Source organism: Lampris incognitus, chromosome 14 (assembly GCF_029633865.1).
Source record: "Lampris incognitus isolate fLamInc1 chromosome 14, fLamInc1.hap2, whole genome shotgun sequence".
Lineage (NCBI taxonomy): Eukaryota > Metazoa > Chordata > Actinopteri > Lampriformes > Lampridae > Lampris > Lampris incognitus.
The window spans coordinates 47,545,608-47,565,477 of NC_079224.1; the positions used below are offsets into that span (position 1 = coordinate 47,545,608).

Genomic DNA, 19,870 nt, shown 5'->3' on the forward strand with positions numbered 1-19,870 from the left:
ATCAATAACACATCACACAATCAGTCCTACAGTCAAATCCAACAAACCACTTTTTACTGGCTTTACCAAATAATTACATATTTTTTAAATACTTGGGGTCAACTGTCCAAAGTAACGGGGAGTGCAGGAGAGAGGTGAAGAACAGAGTGCAGGCAGGGTGGAGAAGAGCGTCAGGAGTGATTTGTGACAGAAGGGTACCAGCAAGAGTTAAAGGGAAGATGGTTGTGAGATCAGCTATGTTGTATGGTTTGGAGACAGTGGCACTGACGAAAAGACAGGAGGTGGCGCTGGAGGTGGCAGAGTTGAAGATGTTCAGATTTTCACTGGGAGTGACGAAGAAGGACGGGATTAGGAACGATTACAGGGACCGCTCAAGTTGGACGGTTTGGAGACAAAGCAAGAGAGGCAAGACTGAGATGGCTTGGCGTGTGTGAAGGAGAGATGCTGTGTATATTGGGAGAAGGACGCTGCCAGGGAAGAGGAAAAGAGGAAGGCCAAAGAGGAGGTTTATGGATGTGGTGAGGGAAGACATGCAGGTGGCTGGTAGGACAGAGGAAGATGCAGAAGACAGGAAGAAATGGAAACGGATGATCCGCTGTGGCGACCCCTAACGGGAGCAGCCGAAAGTAGTAGTAGTACCAAATAATTACATATTGCAAAATGAGACCTGTAAATACACGGACAAACAACATGGCCAAACATCAACCAGCTACCCACACACACTTTTATACATTATGAGATACAAACAGCATCTGAGAAGCTGCATATCCTACCTGAGGGGCAGGAAACATCTTCTTCTTTAGGCTGGAAGCGGTTCAGAATGGCTGCCAGCCAGGGCCAGATGCTGGAGAGGAGACAGAGATGCATGTGTGTATATGTGTGGGGATCTATTTAAACTGTAACTAGGGTGCTGTCTTGACAAATTGTCCCTCGGGAAAGAAATTTTCAATCTCAAGGGACTTCCTGGTTAAACAAAGGTTTAATAACAAAATAAAAATACATCCTGGATATAACTGATATCTTTGGAAATAATTGATGTATTTTTTTGATCCGATCTAACACAATTTGAAATGGTTTTTATTTTCAAGCAATAAAGAGCAAATCAGTATCAGTCTATGCTGGCTTTATTTGGACTTGATTACTACTGTCAAAGCAGAAGACTGCAGTTGTACTGGGGAATTTCTAGTAGCATTATATTAACATTATTCAATTCAATTCAATTTATATTATAGTTGCTATTATAGTTACTGTCTCCTTTTTGTCAGGTCCTGGATGAAATTTTTCACTGTAGTCTGCTTCATGAGATTATCACACTGGCTTACGGTGTTAAGAACAAGTTCAATCATGCCCGCCTGATTGTCCTTTTTTCCCAAATCCAAATCCCTGTTAGGGTGAATGTTTATTTAGACAAGGTTGTTTTTGACATTTTCAGTAGTTTTCATCAATGAAACCAACACTTATGCCAAAGCACAGAAAGATGAATCAGGTCATCTGGACACAACATTTATTGAGAGAGAAAGGTTTCATTTCATCATCATCTAAGTGACTTCTTCAGTCTCACCTGACTGCAGGTATCCCCACCCTTATAAACAATACAGTGGCATAACCATATCATATGCAAATTGGTGTGACCATTAACTAGAGTTACCATGGCCAAGTGTACTAGTCACAGAGGATTGGAGAATAGTTGCAATCACAGCATTATAAGATGGTGACAGATGTACTCTTAGCCCCCCCCCCCCCCCCCCCAGTTCAGGGATGGTTGTTCCCTCTTCACATAGATTGCCTCTTTGACTCCCTGTTCAAACCAGCGTTCCTCCCTATCAAAGATGTGCACATCCTCATCCTTGAAAGAGTGGCCACTGGCCTGTAGATGGTGTAGACTGTGGAGTCCTGACCTGTAGTGTTAGCTCTCCTGTGTTGTGCCATCCTCTTGGTCAGTGTGTTTGGTTTCCCCGATGTACAATTCACAGCAGTCCTCCCAGCACTTTACATTATAAGGCTATCAAAATTGGCCAAAAATGACGGTCGATTATTCCTTCTAAAAAAACACACAGGTTCGAACTAATTGGAATATATTTTTGCATATTATGTCCATAAGAGGGCAAACCAATACAAGAGATTTCAATGTAAACATGTCTTTTAGAAGATCCACATACCTACACATTACAAAACAAATAAAACAATGTCCTACACCGTAAACCTTCATTTAAAGACCACAGACCCCCCCCCCCCCTCTGTGTGCTGTGGTTGGTGCTAGAGTGAGAAATGAGAATGCACTGTCTCTCACAACGAGATGAACAACTCATAATTGATGTGTTATTCGATGTCCTAATTAGGTAATATTCATACTGGTTTAAATACACAATTTGATAGTATTTTTTTCCTCTTTGCTGCGCAAGAATTTTGTGCGAGGGAATTAAATGTCCCAACTCCTGTCCCAAATATAGGCCGGTTGTATTCAAATGATTGAAGTAAATAAAAGTACGGGCTACTAATTCAAGTTTTACGGTATATAGAACGGACATTCAACGCACTGAGCAAGCTGTGCTGTGAAAAACGGAACAACAATTGTCTTTTCCTTTATATGAAACTAGAAATAATAAACATTGGGCACCTGCAGCGCATGAAGCGTCTGTGCTTATTATTCAATATCTACTCAGTCAGTACAGTAGCCTACACTTTTGTAATGTTTTTGTTTAAATAAACTTTAGGCAGGCAACTTAAAATTACTTAAATAAACTATTAAAATTAAGGGTGGCACAGTAGGGCGGCACGGTGGCGCAGTGGTTAGCGCAGTCGTCTCACAGCAATAAGGTCCTGGGTTCGAGCCCCGGGGTAGTCCAACCTTGGGGGTCATCTCGGGTCGTACTCTGTGTGGAGTTTGCATGTTCTCCCCGTGTCTGTGTGGGTTTCCTCCGGGTGCTCCGGTTTCCTCCCACAGTCCAAGGACATGCAGGTCAGGTGAATCGGCCGTACTAAACTGCCCCTAGTATGAGTGTGTGTGTGTGTGTGTGTGTGTGTGTGTGTGTGTGTGTGTGTGTGTGTGTGGCAGCCTGTCCAGGGTGTCTCCCCACCTGCCGCCCAATGACTGCCGGGATAGGCTCCAGCATCCCTGAGAGCAGGATAAGTGGTTGGAATAATGGATGGAAAATTAAGGCACGCAATTCCGAGAAACGTGACAAAGAAGTTTTACCATGAGGGATCATTTACGATAAAGTGCTATTAAAAACAGAGAAGCAGGCGACTTACATTCTTGACACTAGATCTCCCAAAATGCTAGCCTCAAACAAGAAAAAAGGTAAAACTGCCTTAACTAGTTCAGCATTTTCACTGACTGTCAGGCCTTTTTATTTCACTGTCACTGTCAGGCCTGAAGGCCTACAGGTTATTTGCCAACAACACAAGACAGTCCACATTTGAAGAGGACGGTGCCGATCTCTTTTTATTCACTATATTCCCAGCGGAGGAAAAGACAGGTTCAGAATGCACTGAGGATCCAGGGACGACAAGCTATTTCCTTGCTATGTGGGCGATGCGAGGGTATCTCCAGCAGCCCGTGGTTTTCCACCACATGAGAGGATTTTGTCAGGCAGGTATTGGAGACTCTAGTTCATACTTTTTCAAGCAGCAGTGTTGTTCTGGTCAGTACAATACGTGTCTCCGAAGAGATCCCACCCCATAGCTGTTAGAGCAGTTTTCTCAGCAGTTTGCTAATCCCAAGTTTGTCCAGTATAGCCACTTGCACCTCCTGTTTTTGTTCCTCGTTAAAATGAACAAGGCAATGGAAGTGTGGATCCAGGTAACTAGCTTTGTTCAGCAACATAAATGCACCCTTTTCCTGGCGATACCACTTCTCCAGATCGGTGATGATCTTTGTCTGTATTTCTGTCAAAGCAGCTGATTCTGGTTCGCCTGGCGTTTACTTGCCCAGCTGAGAGAGCAGAAAATGTTTTAAAGGCAGTATAGCCGATGCAGTTGGATATTTGTCAGTCGACATTGCTTCTGTTGCCACTTTGAAAGGTTTAAGAACCTCTTGTACCCATAGTAAATAAATATGCATTAATTTTAGGAAAGGTTTGCATTTGTCCAGCCTATTAACATTCACAAAAGTTAACAATATTACCTTAAGCTAAAACCAGGGCTACCATCCTGCCTATTTTTAAAGGCTCATTTTAGATCAGCATTAAGTGCCCATAGGCAAGGCATTTGCTTGCAGTCAGCTCCGTTCTAGACAGTTTTTTTCTCGAAGGACAGCAGACAGCTGCTTGCTGCTCCAACGTCCGGCAAATCATATCACATGTACTGTTCCATCGCGTCTGACAGGTGTTAATCAGTTTCTCTTGCTTTCAATCCCAAAAGTTGGTGTTTCTCCTGAAGGAGGTATCTGTGGGCGGTAGATTTGTTGAAATGGGATGCCGCCTCTTTCGGTTTCAATGGCTCCGACCCCAAGCCCTTTACACACAGCCAGGTTGATGGTGTGTGCCACACATGGTATATTCACCATTTCAAGATGTTGCTCCACTGCATTGATGTAAACTGTCTGTACGACAGCATTGTCTGTTGTAATGGCAGTCACAGTTTCCCTATTTATGCCACAGACGTTCAAGATGTCTTGAATGAATTCGCCAACAATCTCTGCATTGTGGCTTTCCCTAAGCTCTATTGTTTTGAGGAGGTAGTCGTGCATTTCCCAACTGTCTGAAAACCAGTGGGCCGTTGCTATGACGGATGCTATGATGCTGTTGCTAGGGAGGTCCACCCATCCATGGTAAGAGCTACATCTTTGTCTTTGAGTAATTCCTTTATTTTGTCTGAGGTGCTGCTGTAGATTTCTACGATTCTATTGGTGATTTTTCCATGGCTAGGGATACCTTGGTACCTTGGTTCCAATTGTCGAGAGATTTCTCTAAAGCCCAGCCCATCCACTATACTGGTCAGCCTCATGTCCTTGCATATGAACAAAGTAAGCTTCTTCATGCAAGCCTCTTGCAGTGCTGCAGATAGCGAGCTTGTGGTGGGCAGCGTAAAATATGAGTCGAGACGCGGTTGTTTGGGTGGAGCTCTGGACATCAGGCCATGCTAATTTGGGTGCATATTTTCGAGATGTGCCCTCAGGCTAACTAGAGGTGGAATGGTAAGCTAACAGTAGCTTACACACGACTTTATCTCGAGGTTCCACAATTTTTCCGTTTTCTGACCAAAATCCGAAGTATTTCCAAATGGGGCTTTTTAGATTGTTCGGAATGAAAATTACTCTCTCTGCGGCCAAGTTGGGGTTGTGAATGCTCTGCCATCTTTACCACTCGGTTGTTGTTGAATTATTCGCTCATTTCAGCTTAACCTAAACTTCATTTTCAACCAATGAAAGTGACATTCTGTGACTCCTGTCCATCATGCAGCGTATCATCATCATCAGCGGTCACTAGGGATCGAGTATGACTGTCCTCCCTCTGGGTTCCTCAGGTGGGTGTAGAGGCCAATCCTGGAGCCGCATAATGGGAGGACACTTGTGCATTACACCTTTTCACGTGTAGTGGCTGATGCGCCTGCAACAGCAACATGGTCCTTGGCAGGGGGTGGCCAGAGTCCAATGGCATGGAGAACCAAGACAATTGAGGACCACCCATTGAGGTCTTTGTTGCATCACGATTCATCTGGAAACTCCACTTTGACCTATCCTCCTTGGGCGACCCTACCAGGAACCAACAGGATTGCATAGCTCTTGGGATTATTGGTACACGCAAGCGTCCCCACCACGGCAAGGTGGCGATCTAGGAGCGTATTCAGTGCAGCAGCCAAGGCCCTCGCAAGAGTTCGCGAGGCAGACAGCCACAGTAGTGCGCTTTTTTTCACAAAAAATATTAATTTTCACACTCGAATGTTTTTTGTTTTGTTTTTTTTTTACAATTCAGTTATATATTTGAACTTGGAATATTCATTGACAGCCCTAGTACACTATTTTGATCTGTTTGTGCTGGGAGACCCAATCCTTGGGGTGGACCAACTTCTGGCAAAGTGTGTTTTGGGGTTTGAAAGTAACTGAGACGCAGTGTTTGGAAAATACGCATCTCAACTGTTCTGACACTCCTGCCACATACAGAATCACCACTAGTTTACACTTAGGCAGCTGTTGTTCTTCTCCTCTCTTCAATCGGTTGGTGCACTGTTTGGGCATCTTCCTGGCTTTGACAAACGCCCAGTTAGGGTAACCACATTTAACCAGGGCCTGTTTAATGTGGGATTTCTCCCCTTCCCCGGCCGCTGTGTCGGTGGGGACGTTGTCAGCTCGGTGGTACAGCGTCCTGATGACTCCCTAGTTTGTGCGCCAGTGGATGATGAGAGTCAAACCTTAAGTACTGATCGGTATGTGTTGGTTTATGGTAAACACCAACAATCAAGAGTGGGGATACTTGCAGTCAGTTGAGACTGAAGAGGTCACTTAGATGAGTGATGAAACATTTCTCTCTCAATAAATGTCATGTCCAGATGAACTGATTCAACTTTCTGTGTTTTCTTACCTGGATTACTGAGCATGCATAAAGACACTGATGCTAAAGTGTCCCTTCCTGCACTCCAAAAACACAGCCGTTTGGAAAAACAACACTGTCAGTTAAAGTTTACTTACTACTGCCGGTTGTCTACAGCGGCCTCATGGAAAACGCTGGGCCTCAGGCGGAGCCAGTCCAGGGACACCTTGATGGCCGGCAGGGGACATTCTCCCATGATCTCCTCCCCTCGCTTCTGGTTGAGCAGAGCTCTGCTGCACATCACCCCCAAAAAAGACACTACAGGAGATCAACAGGACAAATTTTAACTACTGCCGTACAACAAGAACACCACCAAAACCTCCACAGTCTACAGCCATATTCATAACCATCTGGTGAGCTGTGAATAGTACTTTGATAAAATGATAGTCAGACATTGCCTCATGGAGGTTCACAGTTATGTCGAGAACTCATAAAAAACATTTCAGGTAGTAATATAACTGGCTGCATTTGCATTTCAATACTCATGGTAAGTTTCAGTTTTCCCCAGAATGGATACATGGTGTCATGAAATCAAACTCTTAACTGGTATTGTTTCAGTGCTGTGGCTCACATCTTTAACCTACTGACTTAATCTGCATTAATCTGTATGTAAAATAGTCTCAGAATGGCCACTTGCTCAGCTGTTGGTCTCAGTGCAAGTCTATCTGGACAGCAGGTTCAGCTGAAGGCCTAATGATGGAATCTAAGATGCAGTTACATGACTGAATAATATACATACCAACATCTGCCAGTCTGATTCTCAGTCAGAACTAAAGGACCAACATCCCGTATGTCTTTCTATCATTATCATCATAACCTATTGGTCTCCACTCTTTATCTTAGCAGTTTGGCGTCCCGTTCACGAATGTAACCTGACTATTCCACAGCTGAAAATGTCTGCACCACATCTAACACATCATCACATGCAAACCAGAGCAAGAGCCTATGATCATACACTCTACTGAATAACCAGAGACAGACGAACACTACGTAGTGTTATGAACCTAGTCAGACATGGCTGACAACATAGCAATAATGAGAGCATGCTGTTAGGAATGACTATACAACTGATCATGAAGGACTATGTAGTTAATAATAAGGGATGCACTGACATCGCCTTTTCACTGCTGATACCAATTCTGAGTATGACTCAGAATTGGTATCAGCCGATACTGAGTACAGAGCCGATCCATTATCCTAACCCTAACCCTTAGACCATGCGCTTGGGGTCACAGGGCAAAACAATTGAAAAAGAATCAGTTTTATACCCCCACCATTAAAGAAATACAGGCTTCCATATGTGCAAAATGAAATTAATCAAGCAATTTATCTTTTATTTATGACGTTACTCATGGCTTTTGGCATTTTAGTCTTGAATAAAATCTCCGATACTTATAGTACACTTTAGCCTGGCCCACTGTCCAATACTAGTATTGGCATCAATAATACAGTCTAGTCATAACACTACATGACTCATTTTGTAATGTTTTGAAGCTAGGACCAAATGACTGATGTCATGTTAAGGAGCGAGGGGTGTGTGCACTTCGTACTAAACAGGCCCAGGAGCTGAAACCAGCTGATCTGCTCCTCGCTGCTGTAGCTCTGATGGCCACCGTCAGCAGTGAGGTCTCTGAGATGGTGCAGCTCAAACAGGTTGATGACGGTGATGTGGACAAGCTGCTGGGAGCTGAAGGCCTTCTGCAGGATCAGCCTCTGCAGGAGAATAGCATCAGATGTGAAAGGTCATCTCCAGGAAATGAAGATACAACACAGAAACAAGAAATCAAATCAGAGTCCAATCTACGATAGCTGATTTAAAAGTTATTTAAGAACTAACAGTTTAAACACCCCCTCCACACACCCCTCCACCCCCTCTGCCGATCCAGGGAGGGCCGCGGACAACCACATGCCTCCTCCTATACATGTGGAGTCGCCAGCCGCTTCTTTTCACCTGACAGTGAGGAGTTTCACCAGGGGGATGTAGTGCGTGGGAGGATCACATTGTTCCTCCCAGTTCCCCCCGAACAGGCGCCCCAACCAACCAGAGGAGACACTAGTGCGGCGACCAGGACACATACCCATATCCGGCTTCCCACCTGCAGACACGGCCAATTGTGTCTGTAGGGATGCCCACCAAGCCGGAGGTAACACAGGGATTCAAACCGGGGATCCCCGTGTTGGCAGGCAAAAGAACAGACCGCCACGCTACCCAGACGCCCATACTGCATTGTTGTTTTTAACCGGCGGGAGGAAGCAATGCACTTCCTGTGCATAGTCTGCCAGAAATTAAAAGACGAAGACGAAAAAGACGAAGAAAAAGATTAAGACAAAGAAGAAGTAGCGTGGCATGCGGGCAAAATCAAAACAATACAGACTGGGTCTATTCCTTGGCCTGTTCCAGGCAAATCAAATCGCCCAAGATGTTTGATGCACTCGTAATATATCTCTATGGGCTTGTCTAAATTTTCAGACGTCTTGGACAAAGTTGTTTCGCACTTTAATATGATGCCGTAGGCGCATGGATGAGTACGTACTTCTGCTTACACAGAGAACGTCATTTGAGTAGGCGGTCCTTCAGTGTCCACACCGCTAAAAGAATGTGGCCATATGCGGCCCAGACCACCTCCGAATGTGGTCTGAGCAATCGGATCTCAGTGTGTCCTCAATGCGTCTTGGTTGCATTGACACCTGTACTTAGAGCTGTGCACTTGTGATCAGATCACCCGAGACGCGTGTTAATGCCAGGTGTAAACAGCGCCAGAGTGACGAGGGCTGGTTAAGTTTTGGATCACTGTTCAAAGTCAAATGAAATTGACAGGCCAGAAGGTTTACACAATCATGGACTTTATCTTGGTAGGAGGCTCAACATGGAACAAGGATAATGACTTTTAAAAGCAGAGAGAAACTAAGGACATCCAAGTGTGGCCTGTGGACTAAACAGAGATGCCTCCCTCAGAGGAGCCTCGTTCTCTGATGGTCCCCAGTATTCCTAGATCCACAGCAATGGCAACCCGTCCCTATGGCAACCTGTCACTGGAGCAATGGCTTGGGCTGCTTCACAGCTTTCTGTCTCACCTGGAACTGTTCTTCCAGTTTCTCCCTCAGGTGGTTGAGTTTGTCCAGGCTTTGGCTCAAGTAGACGTGACCATGGAACTTGATGAAGGCCTTGATGAAATCGGACACGCTCCACTTGGTCTTCACCTCATCGCGGCTGGGGGGGAGGGAGGGGGGATAATGAGACTCTAGAAAAAGCTAATCTGTCACCTTACTGAGACATCACATTTCATGTAAAGAATATCACAGTTGTAATCTATGGACTCCAAACCATAGCAAATGTCAAGACAAAATCTGGTATTTCACTCAAACTCAGGTTCTACGCATCAACTCAACCCCCTCAGTCAGTGAACATTATTATATCCTAAAAGGAAAAAAGGAAATATGGTTCTGTCTGCATTAACTTTGTGAAAGTGATTCTATTTTTATGCCACTGTTTCTGCTAAAGGGGAATTGAATTGTTGGTGTTTCATAATGACTTTAAGTTTGGAAACTTCTCTGCAGAAATGAGACACTAACTGACCTGAGGTTAGGCTGTAATGTATAATCACATGACAACACCGACATCAGATTTTTACACTGTGGTCAATTCGTGATCATATTAGGAGAATTCATCCACACGTTTATTCAGTAACCTGGTTACAAAACGTTGGGAAATAATACGCACTTTTATTTTTAGACTCTATAAATCGGCCCACTGCTTCAAGCTTACCCTACATGTACCTATAAATACACTAAATATCATGAAATGCAGACAAAAAGAACATTTCATTATATTTCTGTCCAGTTCACATCATGCAGCAGCTTGTGACATGGTGAACAGGAAACGCTGTGAGTGTCTCAGAGCCGTGCTGGAGGAGCAGCGGTACCTCTCCAGTGCTTTGGACAAGGCTTTCTGCAGGTTGGTGGAAGCAGCAGGGAAGGGGAATTTGACAGCAATACTGCGGCAGTAGTAGAAGATGGTGGTGAGGTGGTCTCCTTTAGAGGAGGCCAGGATGGCCAGCTGGTTGTACGGCTGACCTGCAGAGAGATGAGACAAAGGACCGGATTTCAGAGTTTCTCCAGGTGTCAACAACTTTGAACTTTTAAAACTTTTATAATGCCAGCTAGAATGAAACAGAAAATGGACTTCATATGTGGGATAAATGTGAAAAGGAAAATATCTCTTTTGTAAATATTCATTTTCATATATTTGCTCATCAGTGCAATGTATTTTTTTTTTGGATTTTCCCCTTTTTCTCCCCAATTGTACCCGGACAGTTACCCCCCTCGGTCTCTGCTCCACCCCCTCTGCCAATCCGGGGAGGGCTACAGACTACCACGTGTCTCCTCCAAGACATGTGGAGTCACCAGCCGCTTCTTTTCACCTGACAGTGAGGAGTTTCACCTGACAGTGAGGAGTTTCACCAGGGGGACGTAGCACGTGGGAGAATCACACTATTCCCCGCAGTTCCCCCTCTCCCCCGAACAATCGCCCCGACCGACCACAGGAGGCGCCAGTGCAGTGACCAGGATACATACCCACATCCAGCTTCCCACTTGCAGACATGGCCAATTGTGTCTGTAGGGACGCCCAACCAAGCCGGAGATATCATGGGGATTCGAACCGGCGATCCCCGTGTTGGTAGGCAATGGAATAGACCACTACGCTACCCGGACGCCCCAGTGCAATGTATTTTTGTTACAATACAAGATGTTAAAGGTAGAACAGGTAGGATTTCCCTAAAAATCAGTGTGTAAACTTATACCAAAATAATCCCTCTCAGTCACCACGTATGAGCCACTAGACGTGTGTGGCGATGTGTCTGTATCTGCAGAGACCCTATCCTCTGTCTGTATTTTCTTATTTTGCTGTGTACAGGACGTTTCTGGCCATTAACCTTTGGGCAGCGGGACTTGTAAGCATGCATCCAAGAGGAAGCTACGACAGTGGTGGACACAACGGTGAAAAAAAAAACCCGCGAATATAGCGAGGTGAAACACAAAGTGGGTAAAGCTTGTTCCAAAATGAGAGTGAATCTGGGGTTGGCTTTCACCTGCTGGTGAGCACTGAAGAAGAGGATGGGGATGAAGATCAACGTGAAGTTGGCCAGTACACTGGGATGTACTCTGGCAACTGAACTAAGGGGGCGTGTGCTTCTGGTGTCGTTGAGCCAGGGAGGAGGGGCCAACTTTGAATGCTGTGTTTACAAACCGCAAATGACAAATCCTTCTTATTGTACCTTTAATATTTATATGAATATGTCATTGAAGAGTTGTGCCAGCTGCAGACTTCATTTGGCTGGGATTGTGACTGCTGGGATAGTCTCCAGCATCCCGCAACCCCAATTGGGATAAGCGGCTTGGATAATGGATGGATGGATGTTAGTTCTTGCTTTTTTTTGGGGGGGATTTCCCCCCCCCCCATTTTCTCCCCAATTGTACCCAGCCAATTACCCCACTCTCCTGAGCCATCCCGGTCTCTGCTCCACCCCCTCTACTGATCCAGGGAGGGCTGCACACTACCACATGCCTCCTCCAAGACATGTGGAGTCGCCAGCCGCTTCTTTTCACCTGACAGTGAGGAGTTTTACCAGGAGGACGTAGCGTGTGGGAGGATCACACTATTCCCCCCAGTTCCCCCTCCCCCCTGAACAGGCACCCTGACTGACCAGAGGAGGCGCTAGTGCGGCGACCAGGACACATAACCCACGTCCAGCTTCCCACCCGCAGACATAGCCAATTGTGTCTGTAGGGACGCCCGACCAAGACAGAGATAACATGGGAATTCGAACCAGCGATCCCCGTGTTGGTAGGAAACGGAACAGACTGCTACGCTACCCGGACGCCCACTTCTTGCTTTTTAAAATGCTATACAGAAAGATATCTTCCATTCTTAATTCTTTACTTGCCTAATTAGATTTTTAGACATTTAAATGTGTGTGGTTACTCTTCCAAAGGGGTTTTTTACAGACACCTACACCTTCACAATACATTTCCTGTTGCTAAACTGACTTCTCGCTGCAAACACTGCACTATGAAACTGTATTTACAACTGGAGAACAATCAGTGGCGGCACGGTGGCGCAGTGGTCAGCGCGGTCGCCTCACAGCAAGTAGGTCCTGGGTTCGAACCCCGGTTGATGGGTCATCCCGGGTCGTCCTCTGTGTGGAGTTTGCATGTTCGCCCCGTGTCTGTGTGGGTTTCCTCCTGGGGCTCTGGTTTCCTCCCACAGTCCAAAGACATGTAGGTCAGGTGATTTGGCCATACTAAATTGTCCCTAGGTATGAATGGGTGTGTGTATGTATGTGTAGACCCTGTGATGGCCTGGCGGCCTGTCCAGGGTGTCTCCCCGCCTGCCGCCCAATGACTACTGGAATAGGCTCCAGCATCCCCGCGTCCCTGTCAGCAGGATAATGACGGATGGATGGAGAATAATCAGCCATTCAATTGCCTTGAGTTGAGATTCCACAATTTACGACACTTCAAGACTTTATAGATCTCGGACGCTTGAGATAAAGACCACAGCCACATGTTGGAAAATGCTGACAGTGGCTGATGAGTCAACTCTCTCTACCAGCCACTTTAACAAGTAACCAGCCGTCACCTAGTCTCCTGGTGCCAAGTCTGTACCCTGAGGTCTGGTCCACACAGTCCGTTAAACTGTTCAGAGTCTCCGGATTCCAGAGGCTCCGCTCTCATTGGCTATCCACAATGTCAACCACAAGAGAGTCTATACATTTCTGGATGACACGGATGCATTGGTTTTGATCAACCCATCAGGAAACAAACTTCGTGTGACAAAACCAGAGCAGCAAAAAAAACCAAGAACTTCTTGCAGCAGTAAAAACAATGGCCATTTCTGGTCACCAGATAATTGCTGATTTGAGAAAGTTTGTGAAGTTTATGCTACCACCTCCTTTTGAGCCATCGTATATGAAGACTAGTTTCAGATGGGTCCGTTTTTCTGGCAGCACCGTTTCAGAGCTGACCACTCCTTAAACGTCATACCAAAGCAGCAGCCTGTGGTCGGTTGTTTTGAATGTCAGTCAAAAGAGTTTTTCTGATCCCAGTGGGCAGCTCTTGAACTGGTTAAAAGACCAGTGGGGACCAGACTTTATGCCCATAGTCAAAAGTCTGGCAGCCAAGTGAGACTAGCCGTCACTTGGAGGTCCTGTTCTTTTCTAAAACCTAGTTGGCTGACAGATCCAAGTGAGAAAGGAGTATCAGGATAGACCATCAACTGTGGCTGGTGAAGAAACGAAAAAAGAGGCTTCCCAACTTAATCTGGTTGTTTTCTTATATGATGAGAAATTCAGAAAATATCAAATTCTACAGACTTGCCATTTCACATTTCTGTACCCTAAAATCTGAAAGGGAAGTCTCCACCAGGCAAACGCTGGCTGTTCCATTTTAAATTAAAGTTCCCATAAACAAGTACATTAATGTTAGCATTGGCACCGTGTCCAAAGCCTCACCATTTGAGGGCACCAGCTGAGCTGCATGTCGATAGTAGGACTCCGCCTGGCTGGTTTGGTTGCGGTAGCGAGCTGGAAGAAAACAAATACGGTCAAGATTAGCCCCACAGAATGAAATGTATTAACATATGTATTTTTATTATTATTGCATTTTTTTTCCCAAAAATAACACATTTCTAACAGTCAGCAGGAGTATTGATGTCTGGCTCAAGGGTGCTTCAGCAGGACAATGGTGGTTGTTGGGATAATGGTTGTCATGGGAACACTCACCTATGTCTCCCAGGTGAACCAGGCAGTGCTGGCAGATGTATGAGCAGGAGCTTGGCTGGGGCTTGACGATGGCGCTGGTGTTGCTCTGTTTATTGCTGATGATTCCAAGCTGAGAAGACCTGACCCGGCATGGCAGATCCACGTTAAACACCGTGCACAGCTCCTGCAGTAACTAGAGGTGAAAGGAAAAGCATGAGTCAACAGAAAATTAAAGTTCAGAGAGACAAGCAAAAACACAGAAAGAATGGAAGCGTGAAAGGTACTCCTCTAACCGTTGGCAGGGTTTTGGATTAGACAGAGAGAAAGCTGAGAGGAGGAAACAGGAAATCAACAGCATGTTTTTACCTGGCTCTCCGAGAACAGCTTTCAGTGAGACGGCTCACTTAAAAACACATCTCGAGCACTGATCGGTCCTACCGTTTTCAGCGAGCATCAGAACATTCAGAGATGGCACCAGCTGGCTGGAGTTTACCTGTGTGTAGAATCCACTAGCTGCCTCGAGAAACAGGGACAGGTTAGCCTGGACTTCACTGCGGTTGGGGTTGGCACGGTTCTTGGCCTGGCTCTGGAGTGTGGTGATCTGGTTCTTAAAGGCATGGTTCCACCTGGAAACAGACACGTGAAACAGGATCAGGACAGAGAGTCAAATGATAGCACCAACAGGAGAGGTAGGGCCAGGAAGCGTAGGCCAGTGGTGTAAGAGGCTGATTCCTAACATTTATGTCCCCAAGTTTTAATCAGAATCATGTTTATTGGCCATGTAGGTTTGCACATACATGGAATTTGACTCTGGTTTCGTGGCTCTCTCAGTGTACTTAACATAGAATAACAACACAACACAGTTATTTATTAATGTTTCAAAGCCTTTGGATTTCAGATATATATACGGTGGGCTGAAGTTAATGACACTCCCTGATGAAAATCTGCAAAAATGCTCTTTTCTAACATCCCATGACTCCACCTTTTGCTTTCCTATCAGTTTTGTACAATGACATTTTACTGAATGCAAAGCCCTGGCCTTTCTGTACCATGTGTATCAGTATGTGGTACCATATTAGTCTGTTAGAGGTACTGTTGTGTGTGTACCATGTGTATCAGTATGTACTGTGGTACTATGTTAGTCTGTTAGAGGTCCTGTTGCCCTCTGCTTAGTAAGCGCCAAGCTACATGTACATGAATGATGTATTCATGTTTTCTACACCAACACATTGATACTGGTTTTATATTGACTTTAATGAGAGAGACATTGATCCTTTAAAATCCACTGGGATTGAGCATAGGGAATGCGGCTTACAGATCTTGTTCCACTTTTTTGTCCAGGGCATACTCAAGGTCCGTCACCAGCATCTTCTGGTACAGGTCCTGGAGAGCCTGTCGTGATGTCCACACCTCTGCGGTCCCCAGCTTGGAATCTGGTGGATATAATAAATAAATAAATAGACCTGGTGGATTAGCATGGACATTCCTCCCAGTCAAAAATACCACAGCCTTTGTATGCGAGTTGCAAAGCAGGATGGGTGATATCCACTGGCCACATGCTGATAATTGTATCAGTGGACACTTTGGCAGATAACCAACATCATCAGTAACATCAGTAAGAAACACTGTTCTGGTCTATGCAGGATGGTAAAGCAGGTAAAAGAGGCAGTGAATTGGTTGACGTATAGCTCACAGAAGCCTGTGAACAAAATGAGATGGTTCCCTACCTTGGTATCAAAACTTGGAAGTTGTTCTTAAGTGTATGACATAAGATGCTAGGACAGGTAACACCAGACTATATCATTTCTTATCATACAGCTATTAACACTGATCAATACTCAGACCATTCTCATCACAAACTAAACTTACTCCTCATCTCTGTGTAACAGTGGCTGGAGGAACATTTTCTTATAAGTCATTTTACATATGACATTTACCACTGGCATTACCAGCATCACCAATAGATTACAAAGACCATTAAAAGGACAAAATTGACCTGTATGCACACATAACTCACATCCAAGTATGTTGGATGCACCAATGATGAGGTTTGTACTGAAGCAAGAAAACCATAGAGGCCGTCAGGCCGATATAGAAAACATACCTGTCATGTCAGCCTTCAGGGCCTCTGCCTGTCTGCTCAGAGGTAAACAGAGGAGAATTCAGGATTAGATCAACCCACTAAGAACGATCCACAAAATACAGCAAAAAACAACACATTCAAAAAATTGATTAAGAGTGGTCTCTATATCCATCCATCCACCATCCGAACCGCTTATCCTGCTCTCAGGGTCGCAGGGATGCTGGAGCCATCCCAGCAGCCATTGGGCGGCAGGCAGGGAAGACACCCTGGACAGGCCGCCAGGCCATCACATACACACACACACACACACACACACACACACACACACACACACACACACACACACACACACACACACACACACATTCATACCTACGGGCAATTCAATACGGCCGAGTCACCTGACCTACATGTCTTTGGACTGTGGGAGGAAACCGGAGCACCCAGAGGAAACCCACACAGACACGGGGAGAACATGCAAACTCCACACAAAGGACGACCCGGGACGACCCCCAAGGTTGGATTACCCTGGGGCTTGAACCCAGGACCTTCTTGCTGAGAAGTGACTGCGCTAACCACTGCGCCACCATGGTCACTATATGTGGAATCAAAATGTCTTCATTATTAAGAATCCATAGCTATCTGGTGTGCTAGCTTTATTCACAAGGACCACCTTGTTAAGCTCTTCCTAAAGCAGCTACACAGTTGTTGCTACACATGCTGGGCAATATGGAGATTATCATTACCACAACAATCATAGGGAATGTCACAAGATATCGATATAGATCACAACATCTGCTATAAGAATCCAACTGAGGTCCACCACATTGAACTGTTTGGTAATGTAAAGTATACTGAACTAAAACTAGGCTTTCGATGATACCCCCTCAAATATTTCAGACCTAATTTCGTGAGAAATTATACGCAACAGATTCTCGCTGTCGTTATTTCAGGCAACAAAGTCGTGTGCCCCAATATGACGATAATCAACTTCCATCCCAATACAATACCACAGAAGGACAAACGATCATATGGAATAATTGCCCTGCCCCTGTTGCTGTTACCAATCAAACTATTTCTAAAGGCATGTTTAGGTCATTAAGTTTGGATGGAATGGGAGTGAAAGTCCACAGATAAAAAGGAGAAAACAGACACAATGAAAACATCTGGACATACAGATGTTCTAAAGGCCAGATGTGTCTCGTCTGGGACTTGAAGCCAGCTCTGTGCAACCCACACACACAGCCACACTGCGTGTGTATTAGTGTGTCCATCAGACGTGGCTCGTCCGTGATTATAATGTCAGAGGGCAGACTGCAGGTGTCAACATGGAACGGAGTACTCCCAGAGCCCGTCGGCTTCCTTACGTTCCTTAGCGTTACTTCCTTACGTTACTCGTTACTAGGCCAGTGACGGGAAAACCGGAATACTGACCTTGTGACGGGCTTCTTTTTTTTTTTTTTTTAAGTCCGCTTTCGGACATACGCGGCGGTGAATTGGGACAGTAAACTGCGGGTGAAGAGACCGCATTCAACACATTAGTCAACAAACTCAACCCGCTGACATAAGCGGAGATGCTAACGCTAGCTTAGCAACACCGCGCTAGCTAGCTAGCTAGCGCGTCCCAGCACGTTCGGGTTACCACACAGTCGGACCCATTCTGACGACTCCCGTCATCCTACATATCCAAAACCCAACAGCGACCAAAGCAGATCGCAACGAATATCACGTAGCACTTTACCAAAACGCTCTACGCCGCGCCACGGCGTCCGTGGTTCTGTTGTTATGCTGCGATGCTAACAGCTAGCGTCAAGACACAAGGGGGCTGGTCCGCGGCTAGTTAGCCGCCAAACAAGCAAACCGCTGGTCTGCTGTCACGCTCGGCAGGTAAAATGCGGCACACACGCCTTCCGCCGGATTTTACCGTAAGTACTGGGCGCAGAGGTTCATCCTGCCGGATCGCCGGTCTCTCAGACAACGACTGGTCCAGCAGCTAACGCTACTCCCGGCGCCATGTTGTTCCGGTCTGAGCGGCTGCCCGGCTGTCTCTCTGATTGTCTGTCTTTCGCTCTGTCGGCTCGTCTGCGGGACTGCCGGTAACACTGTCGTTTGACTCTGTTTGACTGGCCGGTGGTCTGTCTTACCGCCTGACCGTGTCTCACTCCCAGTTTGCAGTAGCTGTCTGACTGGTTGTCTGTCTGGTTGTCTGACTGGCTGTCTGTCTGGTTGTCTGACTGTCTGTCTGTCTGGTTGTCTGACTGTCTGTCTGTCTGGTTGTCTGACTGGCTGTCTGTCTGGTTGTCTGTCTGACTGGCTGTCTGTCTGGTTGTCTGTCTGGTTGTCTGACTGGCTGTCTGTCTGGTTGTCTGTCTGACTGGTTGTCTGTCTGGTTGTCTGACTGGTTGTCTGTCTGGCTGTCTGACTGGCTGCCTGTCTGGTTGTCTGTCTGGTTGTCTGACTGGTTGTCTGTCTGGTTGTCTGACTGGTTGTCTGTCTGGTTGTCTGTCTGGTTGTCTGTCTGGTTGTCTGACTGTCTGGCGTGTGTCCTGGAGTCAAACGGGGGAGGGGGGGCTTAGCGTCATGTTGACAGTCTTCTTCCAGGAGGCTGGCGGGGCTTCACCCGGTCTGTCCCGCTTGTCCCGCCCTGCTCCTCAACAGGGTCTTTCTCAGAGAGGTCAGGAAGGTCAGCAGCGCCGTGAGGGGTCAGATTCCAGCTCCTGCCCAGCAGCATCCCTGTCAGCCCGGGGTGGAACAACTGAGGCTTCAAAACACCACGTAACCCCAAACGACAGAGAGGACGGGCAGCATTCCAGTCCGAGTTTAGTTTTGAAGCCTCGGGGTCGATTAACCCCCAGGCAGAGACGCTGACCCCCGTCCTGCTTTGTTGGCGTCACAATAAAACAATTCTTCATGTAACCACGTCTTTCACAGTGAAACCACCGCATCAAGCACCAGCATCTCGTTCTGTTTTACTCAGCTTTACTCATGTTATGATGGAGTCCATCATAACATCTTCTGTTACAGTATGTTCTACTCAGCCATTGTCCAGTCCATCATAACATCTTCTGTTACAGTATGTTCTACTGAGCCATTATCCAGTCCATCATAACATCTTCTATTACAGTATGTTCTACTCAGCCATTATGGAGTCCATCATAACATCTTCTATTACAGTATGTTCTACTGAGCCATTATGGAGTCCATCATAACATCTTCTATTACAGTATGTTCTACTCAGCCATTATCCAGTCCATCATAACATCTTCTATTACAGTATGTTCTACTCAGCCATTATCCAGTCCATCATAACATCTTCTATTACAGTATGTTCTACTCAGCCATTATCCAGTCCATCATAACATCTTCTATTACAGTATGTTCTACTCAGCCATTATCCAATCCATCATAACATCTTCTATTACAGTATGTTCTACTCAGCCATTATCCAGTCCATCATAACAACTTCTATTACAGTATGTTCTACTCAGCCATTATCC

At 45.8% G+C, this 19,870-nt stretch overlaps 1 protein-coding gene across 3 annotated transcripts in view; it reads right to left on the bottom strand.

Annotated features, from left to right (window-relative positions):
- smg7 (SMG7 nonsense mediated mRNA decay factor) overlaps window positions 1-18,463 on the bottom strand; it is a 37,834-nt gene extending 19,371 nt beyond the window's left edge. For all 3 annotated transcript variants that reach the window (XM_056292558.1, XM_056292557.1, XM_056292559.1), the window contains exons 1-11: window positions 18,298-18,463; window positions 16,395-16,426; window positions 15,606-15,723; window positions 14,784-14,916; window positions 14,312-14,483; window positions 14,042-14,113; window positions 10,454-10,604; window positions 9,606-9,741; window positions 8,081-8,243; window positions 6,629-6,788; window positions 774-844 (exon numbers count right to left, since the gene is read on the bottom strand). In XM_056292558.1, the coding sequence (XP_056148533.1) occupies window positions 774-844; window positions 6,629-6,788; window positions 8,081-8,243; window positions 9,606-9,741; window positions 10,454-10,604; window positions 14,042-14,113; window positions 14,312-14,483; window positions 14,784-14,916; window positions 15,606-15,723; window positions 16,395-16,426; window positions 18,298-18,323 (1,234 nt within the window). In that variant the 5' untranslated portion in view covers window positions 18,324-18,463. The remainder of the gene's footprint in view (window positions 1-773; window positions 845-6,628; window positions 6,789-8,080; window positions 8,244-9,605; window positions 9,742-10,453; window positions 10,605-14,041; window positions 14,114-14,311; window positions 14,484-14,783; window positions 14,917-15,605; window positions 15,724-16,394; window positions 16,427-18,297) is intronic.
- Window positions 18,464-19,870: the final 1,407 nt, after the last annotated feature.